Genomic DNA, 14,468 nt, shown 5'->3' with positions numbered 1-14,468 from the left:
ATGAATTCATTCACAAGAATGCAATTTCTGCATGCAAAAGGAATATGGTCAAGCCTAGTGCTTTTTTTTTTAGGGATTACCCAGGAGTTTTTTGGATCCCATTGTTCCCTGGTTCTTTCTCCATGGCAACATGTCAGCTAAACGAAATTGAGTTACCAACCAATTGAAATCCTTTTCTCCTGCAGTATAAACTGTCATAATCATTTGATAATTGGCATTCTCCATCAACACCAGCAAAATTAAGGATCTGGTCATTGACTTCAGGAAGCCGAGCAGAGAGCACGACCCTGTCTGCATCAATGGCACTGAGATGGAGGCAGTCGAGAACATCAAGTTCCTGGGAGTGATGATCACCAACAATCTGTTCATCCGTGTTGGCACTACAGCCAATAAAGCACAACAACGGCTTTATTTCTTCAAAAGGCTAAGGAAATTTGGTGTGTCCATTAAGACTCTTCGCAATTTTTTATAGATGTACCATAGAAAACATTCTACCTGAATGCATCACAGCGTGGTTTAGCAACTGCTGTTCCCAAGACCAAAAGAAACAACAGTGGGCTGTGAACACACCCCAATTCATCACACAAACCAGCCTTCCATCTATTGACCCCATCTATGCTCCCCATTGCCTCGGGAAAGCAATCAACATAATCAGACACCCGTTATACTCTCTTCCATTGAGCAGAAGATATCTAAGTTTGAATACACATACAAACAGATTCATGAACAGTTTGTTTCCTGCTGTTATCAGACTTTTGAACTGACTTCACAAATGTTAATGTTGTTTTCTCTCTCTCTGTACTCCCTGCGGCTGTAACACTGTACTCTGCACTCTGTTCCGCTACTCTGAAGCACCTTGTATGGTACGATCTGCCTGTAGAGCACACAAAACAATACTTTTCGCTACATCTCAGTACATATGACAATTACAAATAAAGTCAAATCAAAATTCTTTCATTTGTCCTGATGAATGTAAGATCCAAAATTCTGGCAACATACCTTCCCTTTCAGAAATCTGAAACAGTCAAACAGAGAAAACAAAGGAACATAGGAATAGGCATCCAACCTGCCCTGCCATTCAATATGATTGGAGCTAATTGAACACGTCAATTCAATTTTAGTCACCCGATCCTCGTAGCCCTTTATGCCACTGACAATCAGAAATTCAAAGATTGAGCAACATCACCCTCAGTGGCGGAGAATTCCAAAGGTTCACAATCCGCCGAGTAAAGAAAAATCTCTTCATCTCTGATCTGAGTGGCACCACCCAACTATTTATATAAACTGTGAACCCCATCCCTCCCCCACCTGGTTTAGGTCTTCTCAACCAGGAGAAACATCTGAGCTGCTGCATCCAAATGCTTTAAGTGTTATGTCAGTGAAACCAACACCAAAACAGGATCATATCACAACAGTACATCACAACTGGAGTAACTGATTTATTCACACTGACACAATATTCTGAACACAGGGCACAGGCATGTTAGGAAATTGCAACACCCGTCTCCAGTACTGAGGGAGGGAAGGATACACTTAAAGGTACTAGCTCCATTGACTGTCTCCCTAACTCAGTATACACAGCTGCTAAAGTGGCTTCCCATGAGAAGATGAAACAACGGGACATTCCTCACAGCAGGCAACTGCTGAATGATGTTGGCTGGTGCCCAGGAATCTGTTTCCCGACACAGAATGAGTGCCAGCACCCAGTACATTCAGAGCCACAGGCTGAACAGCGGAACCGTGTTGGACTGATTCATCTTGGTAGGGGAGACAAAAGGTTGTAGGAGATGTTGGTCTCCGAACAGTCAAACCATGGCACACTGTAATAAAAAGTTATCCAAAGTCCATACATTATCAGCTCTACATTCACAAAGTATTGACACTGACCCAGTCACTCACCTAAAACCCCGAGCCTGTAGTTGAGTGTGACAACAATGACATTTCCATAACTTGCCAGAATGCTTCCATCGATTAAGTTGCCTGTGCTTTCCATGTAGGAGCCTCCATGAATGTATACCATAACTGGTTTGGGACCATTGTCATGGATATCTGTAAGGAAATAAAAAGGTTTGTCCTCAGATACATAGAGGCATTCCATCACATGCATGGATACACAATATAAATGCACATGAGCACACAGACACATATACACACTGACACACACAAAAATACACTGAGACATTCAAATGCACGCAGACCAAATCACTGAAATACAGGGGCACTCACACACAGGCTTACTCTTACACACACACACACACACACACACATATTTACAAACACATAAACATAAACTAAACACACTGGTTCATATATACATACTTTTGCACACAAAAATACATTCACACGCATACCAACATCCACTTAGACACATTGGCATACTCTTAAACACACACAGGCATACACTTACATACACACAGGAATATATATACTTACACAAATACTACCAGACAGACACTCATACATACACACAGGGATATATACACTTACACACTACCAGGCATACATACATGCACACATACATACTCACACACGCACATACATTTACACATGCACACACACACATAGAGACACACACTCACACACCTCTTGTGATGATATATGATGGGTTTAACAGGATTAGGATCAATTTGCTAATGCTCAATGGATTCACAGCATTCTTTATGAGCTAACATGGTCAGCGCTCCGCACATGCCACTAAATTCTGATGGAACATGAAACGATCCCTGACAATTCCTCCAATGAGACGGAATGTTGCACTTTGTACCATGTGGAAAATCAAGGCTTGGCTCATGCATTAAGCACCGTTTCTGCCGAGATTTGATCCGTGTCTTTCAGTAATGAATGGAGCAATCTGCAAACATCCTCCGTGTCATTGTCATCTTAGTTCAGTAGGGCTCATCCCACAGAGGTCTACCCCATGTGGCTCAGCTGGGAACTCTGCTGGCTCAATGAGGGTGGGACTGGGACCACAGGCCAGGATGATCACAGCTCTGATCCCTATCTCCCACCACCATCTCCCCTCCCTGTGTAATCTGGGAAAGCCGTTTCCAGGCAGGGTGCATCTGCCATTAGCATCTCAAACTAAAGAGGGGAAATGTCTCCGTCGGCCAAGGGTCCCCTCTACGTGGGTGACTCCTTTCTTGAAAATAAATATTTGCCAAACACAGAGTAAGGGCTGAACCATAAATCCCAAATGGCAAATTGGCTCCTCGGCACTCCTTGTCTAGTCTCAGAGAGTTGAGGCACCATAGTAAGAGGAAGGGCAAGGGTGTCAAAGACCCACCACAGCATATGGTCGAGAGTCTGGCTCGGGGCGGGGGGAGGTGAGAACCCCTGGGGAAACAGAGCATACAATCTCAGGTAAAGAAGTCCCATTCAATTAATCCCCCACCATATTCCCCCCAGAGACACTCACTTCCAACCAGCCCCCCAAATCCTTAGACCCCCAGCTCTCCCTGTCAATGGAAATTTATCCTGTGAAGCAAGTCAGCATTCAAGATGAAGAAAAAGAGAAAAAAAAACCCCTCAGAATGCACACGGAAGGTGCATGGCTTACGTAAAGAAAGAAAGAAAGAAAAAAATGGGTTGGAAGAAGTTGAAAGGTTGGTTCTCATGCATTGGGGGGGGGGTGTGTGTGGGGAGGGGGGTCGAGCACAAAAAAAAATACCTTCATCTTCATCACCATGATTACTGGTTATATCATCAGCGTGTTTCTTTGTGTTGGCTCCTAGGTTCAAGAAAAAAGATGAGGAGAACAAAGGGAAAAAGAGAATTCAAAAAAACAGCAAAGGTTTTTTGCCAAAAAGAAGTGAACATTTCTTTAAAGGAGAGAAAAAAAAAATCTTCTGGGAAAAAAAAAAGATTCTCAGTGTAACAAGGTAATACCATAAAAGCTTCGGCTGCTGTGAGGCTGAAACATCGTAAAACAATTGTTTAATCTCAAAAAATAGGAGGTCACGAAATGGACTGAGGGTCAAGAAGTTCAACAGCAAGAATTGGTCTTTCTCAGCACGAGATTCCAAAAAAAAAGACAATTGAGCATTAAGAAATTCAAAAGCATAAGAGAAAAAAAAATGTCAAGGATTTTTCTGAACATCCATGTTTATCAAACAATAGTCCTTCTAGTTAAAATGATTAACCACATCACAGGCAGAACTCTGGAGCTAGGAGATCTACCCCCCCCCCCCCCCCCCCCCCAACAGGGTCATACTATCAATGGAAGTGCAAAACATGCTCACAGTATCCAGTTAAGAATAAAGGTTAGTTTGATCTGATAAAATAATTAGTGGTGAATATATGGATTTGCCAACACTCGCCTGTAATTAAAGTCACCTGGTTTTTGAAAGAAAATTTCTTTAGAAAGGATGGATTTGGTATTCCCCACTTAACTCACTCCAAAGCTACACAGGAATAAGAGGTTAAGGTTTTCAGTGAATTGTCAATGTTCTGGAGATGTTGCCACTTTTTCACCCTAACTTTCCCATTGCCATTCAACTTGATAAAATAGTGGCAGCCTTAATCATAGTTTAGGATGTCTCTATCAAGTACACTGGCCAAGACCATATACACACAATGTTCAGAAACCTTGGAGATGATCCACCGTGTGAGGCATCAGGAAGACCTATAGTACTGGACATCATGAAGACCCTTATTGCTGGGCATTATATAGGCCCATGTTATGGGGCCTCACAAAGACAGGGAGAAATTGGGAAGAAGGCATTGTGAATCAAGTAACGTTGGTTAGGTGATGCCAAACCTGCAACTCAAAGACATAAAGACAAGGAAAGCAGAAAAAATGACATTTACACAACACTATTTATAACCTTTGGATGACTCAAATCACTTCCTATGTTTTAAAGTGTGCTTCTATTTGTAATGTGGCAAACACAGTTCCCATTATTGTACACAGCAAGCTCCCACAAATAGCAACATTATACCCAATTAGGCAATGTCTTTTCTTGATAATGGTGGTTCAGACATAAATATTGGCCCAGATAAACTTCATGAATTACCTTCAAATTTGTGCTGCTCAATCCTTTAGAGCTAACTACTCTCTTGATTTAACGTTTTGCCTGAAAAGCAGTGTCTCTCTCAGTGCTGGTCCGTAGTGGCCACTTGGATGACATTCTCAAATTTCGAGAGCAAGGACTTGAGCTGACAATCTTCTAACTCCACATGCAACTAACTGAGCCATAACTGACACTTAGACAGATGAAGGGTTCTGAGATCTTGAGCAAGAATGATTTGGAACAATGCATCTCAGATTTGGTATAATGAGAATGGGGGGGTGAATTAAGTGAGTACTGTACAGTTAATACTTAGAACTTGAGAGGGATTGGAAAGAACAGATCAAACTCCAGCAAAGCAGAGTCAAATAGGAAAGGTGGAAGGGAAGGTTTGGAATTAACTCAGAAGAATTCAATTGTGAATGGACAATCAACCATACCAAGTGGTCTGAATGGACCTCTTACTCAGAAAAGATCAGAGATCGACTGGAGATGTTTTTCATTCCCCTCAGGGTCAGAGACTGAAAACACTAAAGAATTGCTCAAAATCAGAGATGCCCTTACAAAATCTAATGGATATAGTTTAAATATGACAAACAGATCAATAATCCCAAAATACAAGGGCTGAGAGTCCAATGTTGCTGAAAGATCACAATGCAATTAAACTGAGCAATTAAATAATGCTAAGGAGATGCTGCAACATTGGAGTGAGGAGCATCTGAAAATCTCATCTTACTGCCGTCTTAGTCCATGAGAGCACAAATCTGGAAAGCACCCATAATTAGGACTATGGGTTGCTTTATCGCTGCATTAAGCAACAAAGCAAATGATATCACAATACACTTTGCTGGAGATAAGTTGCAAATTTGCAAGAAGCTTCTAGGGAGCAAAACTCTCTCCCAATAGACCCATGAGTCAATCCAACCTCCCATTGACAACAATTGAACTCTGAAACTCCAAAACAGTCGGAAAGAAATTCAATGTCCATTATATAGTTGACAGGGAAGCAGAATGGCAGGGAAACTAATGAGGGTATTAACTGCAGAGGTTGAGTGTAAGAACTAAAACATAGATAGCTGGCATAGTAATAATGACAACTTGCATTTGTATACAGCCTGAATAAAATATCCCAAGATGCTTCATGAAAAGGACACTTGGAAAATGTTATCCACATCCACACTAGTACAGATAACCAAAAGCTAGATCAAAGTAGTCATTCTACAGGAGGATCATAAGACAGAGAGGGAGAGAACAGATAATTTTAAGGAGAAAATTCTTCAGATGTGGACAATAGACTAGCATGCCACTCAGTTCAAAGGGAGTTAGGGATAATCGAGAAATGCTGGTGCAGCCATGGTTTTAACAATGCTGAGATACACAAGACGTCAGATTTGGAGCAGAGCAGATATCTGAATGGAGCTTCAGGAGTTTACAGAGATATGGAGAAATTAAAGTCATGGGAAAGTTTGAATAGAATTTTAAAGGGTAAGAATTTTAAAGTCAAGCTGTTCAGAGCCAGTGCTATCAGTCAACACGAAACCCATGAAGGTATATGCAGAGGAGTTTCTCAGAAATACATGTTCATGAGGGAGATGGGGGGAGTGCTGCTGTGGGAGGTGGTCAGGAAGGAAATGTTATTGTTGAGTCTTAATGCAACATAAATTATAAGAGCAGGGAGGTTATGCTGGAGCTGTACAGAACTTTGGTTAGGTTCTGAGGAACAGTCACAGGACCCAAAACATTAACTCTGCTTTCTCTCCACAGGTGCTGCCAGACCTGCTGAACTTTTCCAGCAACTTCTGTTTTTGTTTTTTTTTGATTTACAGCATCTGCAGCTCTTTCGGTTTTCATGGCTGACCTTCTACTGCAATATCATGGGCTTCAAACACCACAAGCACTGTCATATTAACATCCACAGTCTGACCACTCTCTCGGTTTCCTCTAAAATTCCCTCTGGAGTTATTTTCTGACTATCTCCATCAGTGGCCTTTTGTTTAAATTCTCCCTGATAACAGAAAACGTTCTCTCTGTATCCACGCAACCAAAGTCTTTCATAACTCGAAAGGCTTCTTTAGCCTGCTCCTTTCAAGAGAAAAGGGATTAATGCTGCTCATCCTTTCCAGATAGAGATATCAGGGAATGATTGAGAAAGCAAATCCATTGAGGGAGCTTCTGAAACACCATAGAGTAGTTCTCAATGGTTCCAGGTGTGGAGCAGGAATAAAGGCCCCATTGCTGTCCATTGATTTGCCTCCATCACTGGAAAATTAGTTGAGTAAGTGCCTCCAGAGAATGGGATCAGGTTCAATCCACATGGTCAGATGGGCCTGCCAAGATTCTCTATCGAGTTGGCACTCATGAAATAGCTGCTAGGGCAGCATGCCCAGAGTGATACCAGTGCCAGTGAAACCAAACTGAAACCTGAGTCAGATCTTTCAGAGGGGGAGGTGGAGAGTCTGGATGAAGAAAAACCAGCCTGCAATTCAAGCATTGTGAGTTAGGTAGCAATTTTTCAAATACAACAATAGGATGTGTTGATTCTTTATGGAGCACACGGCCAGGCCAGCAGTACAAAATCTTTTTAAAAGATTCATTCACAGGACGAGGATGACACTGATGTGGCTAGTATTTATTGTCCATCCTTAATTGGCCAAAGACTCAACCACATTGCTGTGGGTCTGGAGTCCCATATAGGCCACACCAGGTAAGGATGGCAGTTTCCTTCCCTAAAAGACATTAGTGAACCAGATGGGATTTTCCAACAATAAACCATAGATGCATGGACATCATGAGACTCTTAATCCCATCTGCAGTTGTAGGTTTCAAACCCATGTCCCTGGAACATTGCCCAAGTCTCTGGGTAATGCTAATACCACTCGGAGGCACCATCGCCTCCCCTCAGCAACAATGGTGATAAGATTCCTCATCCCCCTCACTGTCACTGTAACTCTGCTACCATATGTTAGACTTGGAGATCACATGAGGAATTTTCCAGTAAATATCTCCATTGGGGTTTTTGCGAACAGCTGAGGAGGGAGAATTGGTACACGTCTTTCAAATACAGTCTTAATTAATCCAAGCAAATACTTTTATTTATTTTTAACATTCATCCACGTTTCATTTTACCTTAATTAACAATATATCTCACTATATCAAAATGAAGGAGCTAATTACAAAGTTTTCATGAACAAAGAACAAAGAATTTCACCTGCTGATCACATGATATCAAATAAGCACATGAACACAGGCAACAGGTTTAAAAGACAGAGTCAAGCAAAGAATAGGCTCGGGCTGTTTTCCCTGGAGCATCGGAGGCTGAGGGGTGGCCTTATTAGAGGTTTATAAAATCATGGATAAGATGAATAGCCAAGGGTAGGGGAGGCCTAAACTAGAGGTTTAAGGTGAGATGGGAAACATTTAAAAGGGACCAATAGGGTAACATCTCATTATTAGGATGGTGCGCATTTGGAACGAGTTGCCAGAGGAGGTGGTGGAGGCTGGTACAATCACAACATTTAAAAGGCATCTGGATGGATACATGAATAGGAAGGGGATAGAGGGATATGGGCCAAATACTGGCAAATGGGACTAGGCCAGTTTAGGCTATCTGGTTGGCATGAATAAGTTGGACTGAATGATCTGTTTCCATACTGCATAACTTTGTGAATCTATAATTCTATAATAACAGCTATATAGTTAGAGACCTTGAAATTTTAGATCTTTTAACTTAACATCATAAGTTATTTAATTTTTCATTGGTATACTCAACTGTGACAAATTTTGCAGATATTTTTGAGCTCTTTGTGAATGCCTGGTATTTTAATTGTGTTTTCAGTGAATGCTGTCTTCTGAAAGGTTAAGAGAAACAGAGAGAGATAGACGTCTCACTCTTGTTGAAAATTTGCTTTTCTTTCTCTTTGAGCTGCTGCCACTGAAATATGGTTGGTCTCTGTATTGTCAAGCCTGGTTTCATTGCCTTTGCAAGCTGAACAGTTACAGGTAAACAACAATGCCTTAAATATTAACTTATCACAAAGGTGAGAGTTAAAAGAAGAAATACAATCTTTTTGATGCTGACTCGGTTGTCTGGTTTCAATGCCTTAATGGAAACTAATTTCCATGCAAACAGCTTTGTTCATAGCAACAGGTCTCCTGGACTTGGTTCAATCTGTGCTCAGGGAACACAGCAGCTATTTTAGGTCAGTGCATCTCATTTTCTTGAAGTCATTTTACTCCATCAAAGTCTTGCATATAAGATTCAGATAATGCAAGTCGAAATTTAAAGTTTGCAGTTAAGTTGAAACTTACCACGATCATAACAGGATCAATTCTTTCTCCTCTTGTCCTGAACCTATATTTTGTCTCTTCTGTACAGCCATTGACATTGTCTTTGATTACTTGCTCTATGACTGACAGATAGGCAGATTCTTCATCAGGAAGGGAATCAAGGGCTTTGGGAAAAGGCAAGACACTGGAGTTAGGGATCATCAGATCGGCCATTTTCTCATCAAATGGCAGAACAGACTCAATGGACCGAATGGCGTGCCTCTGCTCCGATAGATTATGGTCTTACCTTTCATCTCAAAACTCCCTTGCCCTCTCACCTTTCCCTTTTCACACTCTCCCCCCTCCACCCCCCCAAAAATGTTTCCAACAACACTGCTCATCAGGTTTGTAGAAGAATCACATCGGACTCAAAACATTAACTCTGCTTCTCTCTCCACAGTTACTGCCAGACCTGCTGAGCTTTTCCAGCAATTTCTGCTTCTATTTTTGCTTGCCGCCTCAGTTTGAGCAAGTCACCTGTCTTTGAGAAAACCTAAATTTGCTTCCTACATTACATAGCATAGATCATTTCATTACATGGTTATAAGTGTGCTTAAAATGTTCTCATACCCCACACAGAAACCAATAGATGCATCGAGAGTGCACCTTGTACACCTCATGGTTACTCTCGAAATTCACACCAGAAATTCAGCTCTTTACAGCTTCAGACAACTTGCTTCTTTAGAATTTGTATTCATATTGTGCCTTTCTTGTTCCAGACCCTCCCAAACTGTTTTACAACTAACGAGTAAATTTCTCAGTGCATCACTGCCACTACACTGAAAACACTAGAGCCCATTTGTGCACAGGAAGGTTCCATAGCCAGCAGTGAGCTAATTGGCTGAAACTGTCTGCTACTTTACAATACTTGGTGCATTTACAGTTCTTCGCATTCAGGATGACCTCTCATTGTGATGAGATGTGGCTGCAGCAAAACTTACCAGTTCACCGCAGCAACATAATGTGAATTGAGTGGGCCAGAGCATCCATATTCAATGTACCCGTCGAGAATATGAAGAGGTTAATTGATTGCTTTCTTGGTCAAGTGCATCTTCTGTTCAAATAGAAAACTATTGCTTTTCTTCCTAATCTCCAACCCAAGCCACATAGGCATATCTGCATGGCTAGTATCTACCTAGTGCAGTGTTAAGATGCACAGAGTTATAGAGATGTACTTCACAGAAGAGATTCTTCAATCCAACTTGTCCATGCCGACCAGATATCCCGAACTAATCTAGTCCCATTTGTCAGCATTTGGCTCTTTTAAACCCTTCCTATTCATATATCCATCCAGATGCCTTTTAAATTTTGTTATTGTATCAGCCTCCACCACTTCCTCTGGCAGCTCATTCCATACATGCACCACCCTCAAAGTTGACCCTTAGGTCCCTTTTAAATCTTTCCCCTTTCACCTTAAACTTACGTACCCTAGTTTTGGACTCCTCCCACCCCATGGAAAAGACCTTGTTTATTTATCCTATCTGTGTCCCTCATGATATTGTAAACCTCTATAAGATCACCCCTTAGCCTCTGACGCTCCAGGGAAAACAGTCCCAGCCTATTCAGCTTCACCCTACAGCTCAAACCCTCCAACCCTAGCAACATGCTTGTAAATCTTTTCTGAACCCTTTAATATTTCACAACATCTTTCCTACAGCAGGGAGAGCAGAATTGAATACAGTGTTCCAAAAGTGTTGGCAAGAGTCAAGGCTTTGCGATTCAGAAGTATGTACACGAACATTGCTGCGAATAAACCACATACAAAGCATTGTTCAGGTTCCCATGTTTGATCAGCCAGGACCACCCTTGCTGGTATCATATCAGTTTGCTGATTGGTTCCCTGCCAAGCAGAGTTCAAGCTAACATTGGCACCTCACTTTCATTCCTATTAATGAGCTAAACTGGTCAACCTCCAACATACAGAATGCAGCAGAGCTGCCCAAGTTAGATAGGATTGAGTAGATTCCAGTCTTCCTCTGCCAGTCCGTCATCTTTTGCATTCACAGTAGATCTCTAAGAGGTCCTTCTGAATTCATTTGGTGAATTTCTAAGTGTAGGTGCATTCTAAGGTAGATAAGATAGAGGGTGGCACGGTGGCTCAGCAGTTAGCACTGCTGCCTCACAGCACGAGGGTCCCAGGTTCAATTCCAACCTTGGGTGACTGTCTGTTTGGAGTTTGCACATTCTCCCCATGATGTGTGTGGGTTTCCTCCGGGAGCTCCGGTTTCATCCCACAGTCCAAAGATGTGCAGGTTAGGTGAATTGACCATGCTAAATTGCCCATCGTGTTAGGTGCATTAGTCAGAGGGAAATGGGTCTGGGTGGGTTACTCTTCGGAGGGTCGGTGTGGACTGGTTGGGCCGAAGGGCCTGTTTCCACACTGTAGGGAATCTAAGACAATGGGCTGAGTGCCTAAAAATGGGATTAGAATAGTCGTGTGGCCGTTTTGCATTGACACAGATGTGATGGGCTGAGCTGAAGGGGCTTTTCTTTCTGTGCTGGAGATCTCTATGACTCTATCCAGACCAATGTTAGCCAATGATTAGGAATTAAAAGAACACTTTTACTTTCTTATATTCATTCGTTGGACACAAGGTTCCTAATGTTAGACTGATTAGCAAGGTTAGATCACATGGAATACAGGGAGAACCAGCCATTTGGATTCAGAACTGGCTCAAAGACAGAAGGTGGTGATGGAGGGTTACTTTTCAGACTGGAGGCCTGTGACCAGCGGTGTGCCACAAGGATCATTGTTGGGTCCACTGCTTTTCATCATTTATATAAATGATTTGGATGTGTGAACATAGGAGGTATGGTTAGTAAGTTGCAGATGACACCAAAATTGGGAGCGTAGGGACTACAAAGAAGGTTACCTCAGAGTACAATGGAATCTTGATCAGATGGGCCAAAGGGCCAAGGAGTGGCAGATGGAGTTTAATTTGGATATATATGAGGTCCTGCATTTTGGAAAGGCAAATCAGAGCAGAACTTATGAATTTAATGCTAAGTTCTTGGGGAGTGTTGCTGAGCAAAGAGACCTTGGTGCGCAGGTTCATAGCTCCGTGAAAGTGGAGTCCCAAGTACATACGATAGTGAAGAAGGTGTTTGATCAGCTTGCATTTATTGGTCAGTGGCTTGAGTATAGGAGTTGGGGGATAATGTTGCAGCTGTACAGGACATTGGTTGGACCACTTATGGAATACTGCATGCAAGTCTGGTCTCCTTCCTATCGGGAGGATGTTGTGAAACTTGAAAGAATTCAAAAAAGATTTACAAGGATGTTATCAGAATTGGAGGATTTGAGCTAGAGGGAGGCTGAATCCATTGGGGCTGTTTTCCCTGGTGCGTCGGAAGCTGAGGGGTGACTTTATAGAGGTTTGTAATATCATGCGGGGCATTGATAGAATAAATAGACAAGGTCTTTTCCCTGGGTTGGGGGAAGTCCAGAACAAGAGGGCATAGCTTTAGGCGTCACTGGCTGGGACCAGCATTTATTACCCAACTCCAATTGCCCCTTGAGATGGCAGTGGTGAGTCACCAGCTTGAATGGCTGCAGTTCATGTGCTGTAGGCAGATCCACGATCCTGCAAAAGTTCCAGGATTTTGACCCAGCAACAGTAAAGGTGCAGTAATACATTTCCAAGTCAGGATGGTGAGTGACTTAGAGGGGCACTTGCAGTTGGTGGTGTTGCCAGTCTTGCCCTTTACAATCCATGTCAATGACAGGTGAGGCTAAATTTGGCACATGGAACATATAATTAAAAATGTGAATGTGTTTGTGTTTGAGTCCATGTTCTAATTCCAGATCATAATTTAGATGTTAACCAGTGTTTGCCACTGCTTTTAGGAACAAGTTTTACGTCATAAAAAATGATTATTTTGAGATCATCAAGCAAGCTTTATGAAAATCAATTTCGTACAATGGTTACAAAAAATAATCAGTAGGCCACTTTGGTGTTTGAATCAACACATTCATATTGACAGACCGACTGGCAGAATACTGGAGCTTAATTATTAGCGCACAATCACTGTCACAGATGTAACATACAGAGAACACGGCACAGTGGCTCAGTGGTCAGCATTGTTGCCTCACAGCACGAGGGATCCGGGTTTGATTCCAGCCTCGGGCGACTGTCCATTCTGTGTTTGCACATTCTCCTGTGTCTGCATGAATTTCCTCCCACAGTCTAAAGATGTGCAGGTTAAGTGAATCGATCATACTAAATTGCCCATAATGTTCAGGGTTGTTCAGGTTGGATGCATTAGTTAGGGGGAAATGTAGGGTTGGGGAATGGGTCTGGGTGGGTTTCTCTTTGGAGGGTCGGTGTGGACTTGTTGGGCTGAATGACAAAAGTGAGGACTACAGATGCTGGAAACCAGAGCTTAGATCAGAGTGGTGCTGGAAAAGCACAGCAGGTCAGGCAGCATCTGAGGAGCAGGAAAATCGACATTTCGGGCAAAAGCCCTTCATCAAGAATGTTGGGCCGAATTGCCTATTTTCCATACTGTAAGGTTTCTAAAAAGAAGATACTGTACAATTAAATACTTACAAGCAGAATTCACTTCCATACAAAGAGTCAGTTAGCTGGATGGCTGGGTTGTGATGTAGTGACATCAACAGTGTGGGTTCAATTCCCATACTGGCTGAGATTATTGCAAAGGATTCTCCTCAACCTCTCCCGCCTTGCCTGAGGCCTGATAACCCTCAGGTTAAACCATAACCAGACGTCCCACTCTCTCATGAGATAGCAGTCCTTTATTCTGATAAAACCATGAGGGAACTTTAACCCCTTATATCCAAATGCGCGAACAGAGTGGGTTACATCAAGAAAAGAAAATTAGGAATCAATCTGATTGTGCAGTGCAGTTAGACAGGAACAGATAGCCAAGTACATACATTGAAAACAAAGATCCTAGTGTCTTGTTTTAGCAGCAACGGGAAGGAGAAATTGAGGGTGAAAATGAGAAGAGGAAGTGGATTCATGTGAGCGAATAACAATGAGTCTGAGGGAGGCTTGAAGAAAGCCAAAGGAGAGCAGAATGCCAACAGCCCTGCTATTATGAAACTGAAGAAGGAATGAAACACGTTTGAATGCAATTAAGGCTGAATCAACCACGAGAGAGAGAGAGAGAGAG

General features: G+C 42.3%; 1 protein-coding gene across 2 annotated transcripts in view; it reads right to left on the bottom strand.

The window, feature by feature from the left end:
• nlgn4xa (neuroligin 4 X-linked a) overlaps positions 1-14,468 on the bottom strand; it is a 304,151-nt gene that overhangs the window by 169,169 nt on the left and 120,514 nt on the right. Inside the window, exons 3-4 of one of the 2 annotated variants that reach the window (XM_072576889.1) lie at positions 3,668-3,727; positions 1,900-2,049 (exon numbers count right to left, since the gene is read on the bottom strand). In XM_072576889.1, coding sequence (XP_072432990.1) covers positions 1,900-2,049; positions 3,668-3,727 — 210 coding nt within the window. The remainder of the gene's footprint in view (positions 1-1,899; positions 2,050-3,667; positions 3,728-14,468) is intronic. The other variant, XM_072576890.1, reaches the window with a different exon arrangement.

This window comes from Chiloscyllium punctatum, chromosome 9 (assembly GCF_047496795.1).
Source record: "Chiloscyllium punctatum isolate Juve2018m chromosome 9, sChiPun1.3, whole genome shotgun sequence".
Lineage (NCBI taxonomy): Eukaryota > Metazoa > Chordata > Chondrichthyes > Orectolobiformes > Hemiscylliidae > Chiloscyllium > Chiloscyllium punctatum.
The sequence above is the reverse complement of the archived record's forward strand: the minus strand, read 5'-3'. Positions and strand labels throughout refer to the sequence as shown.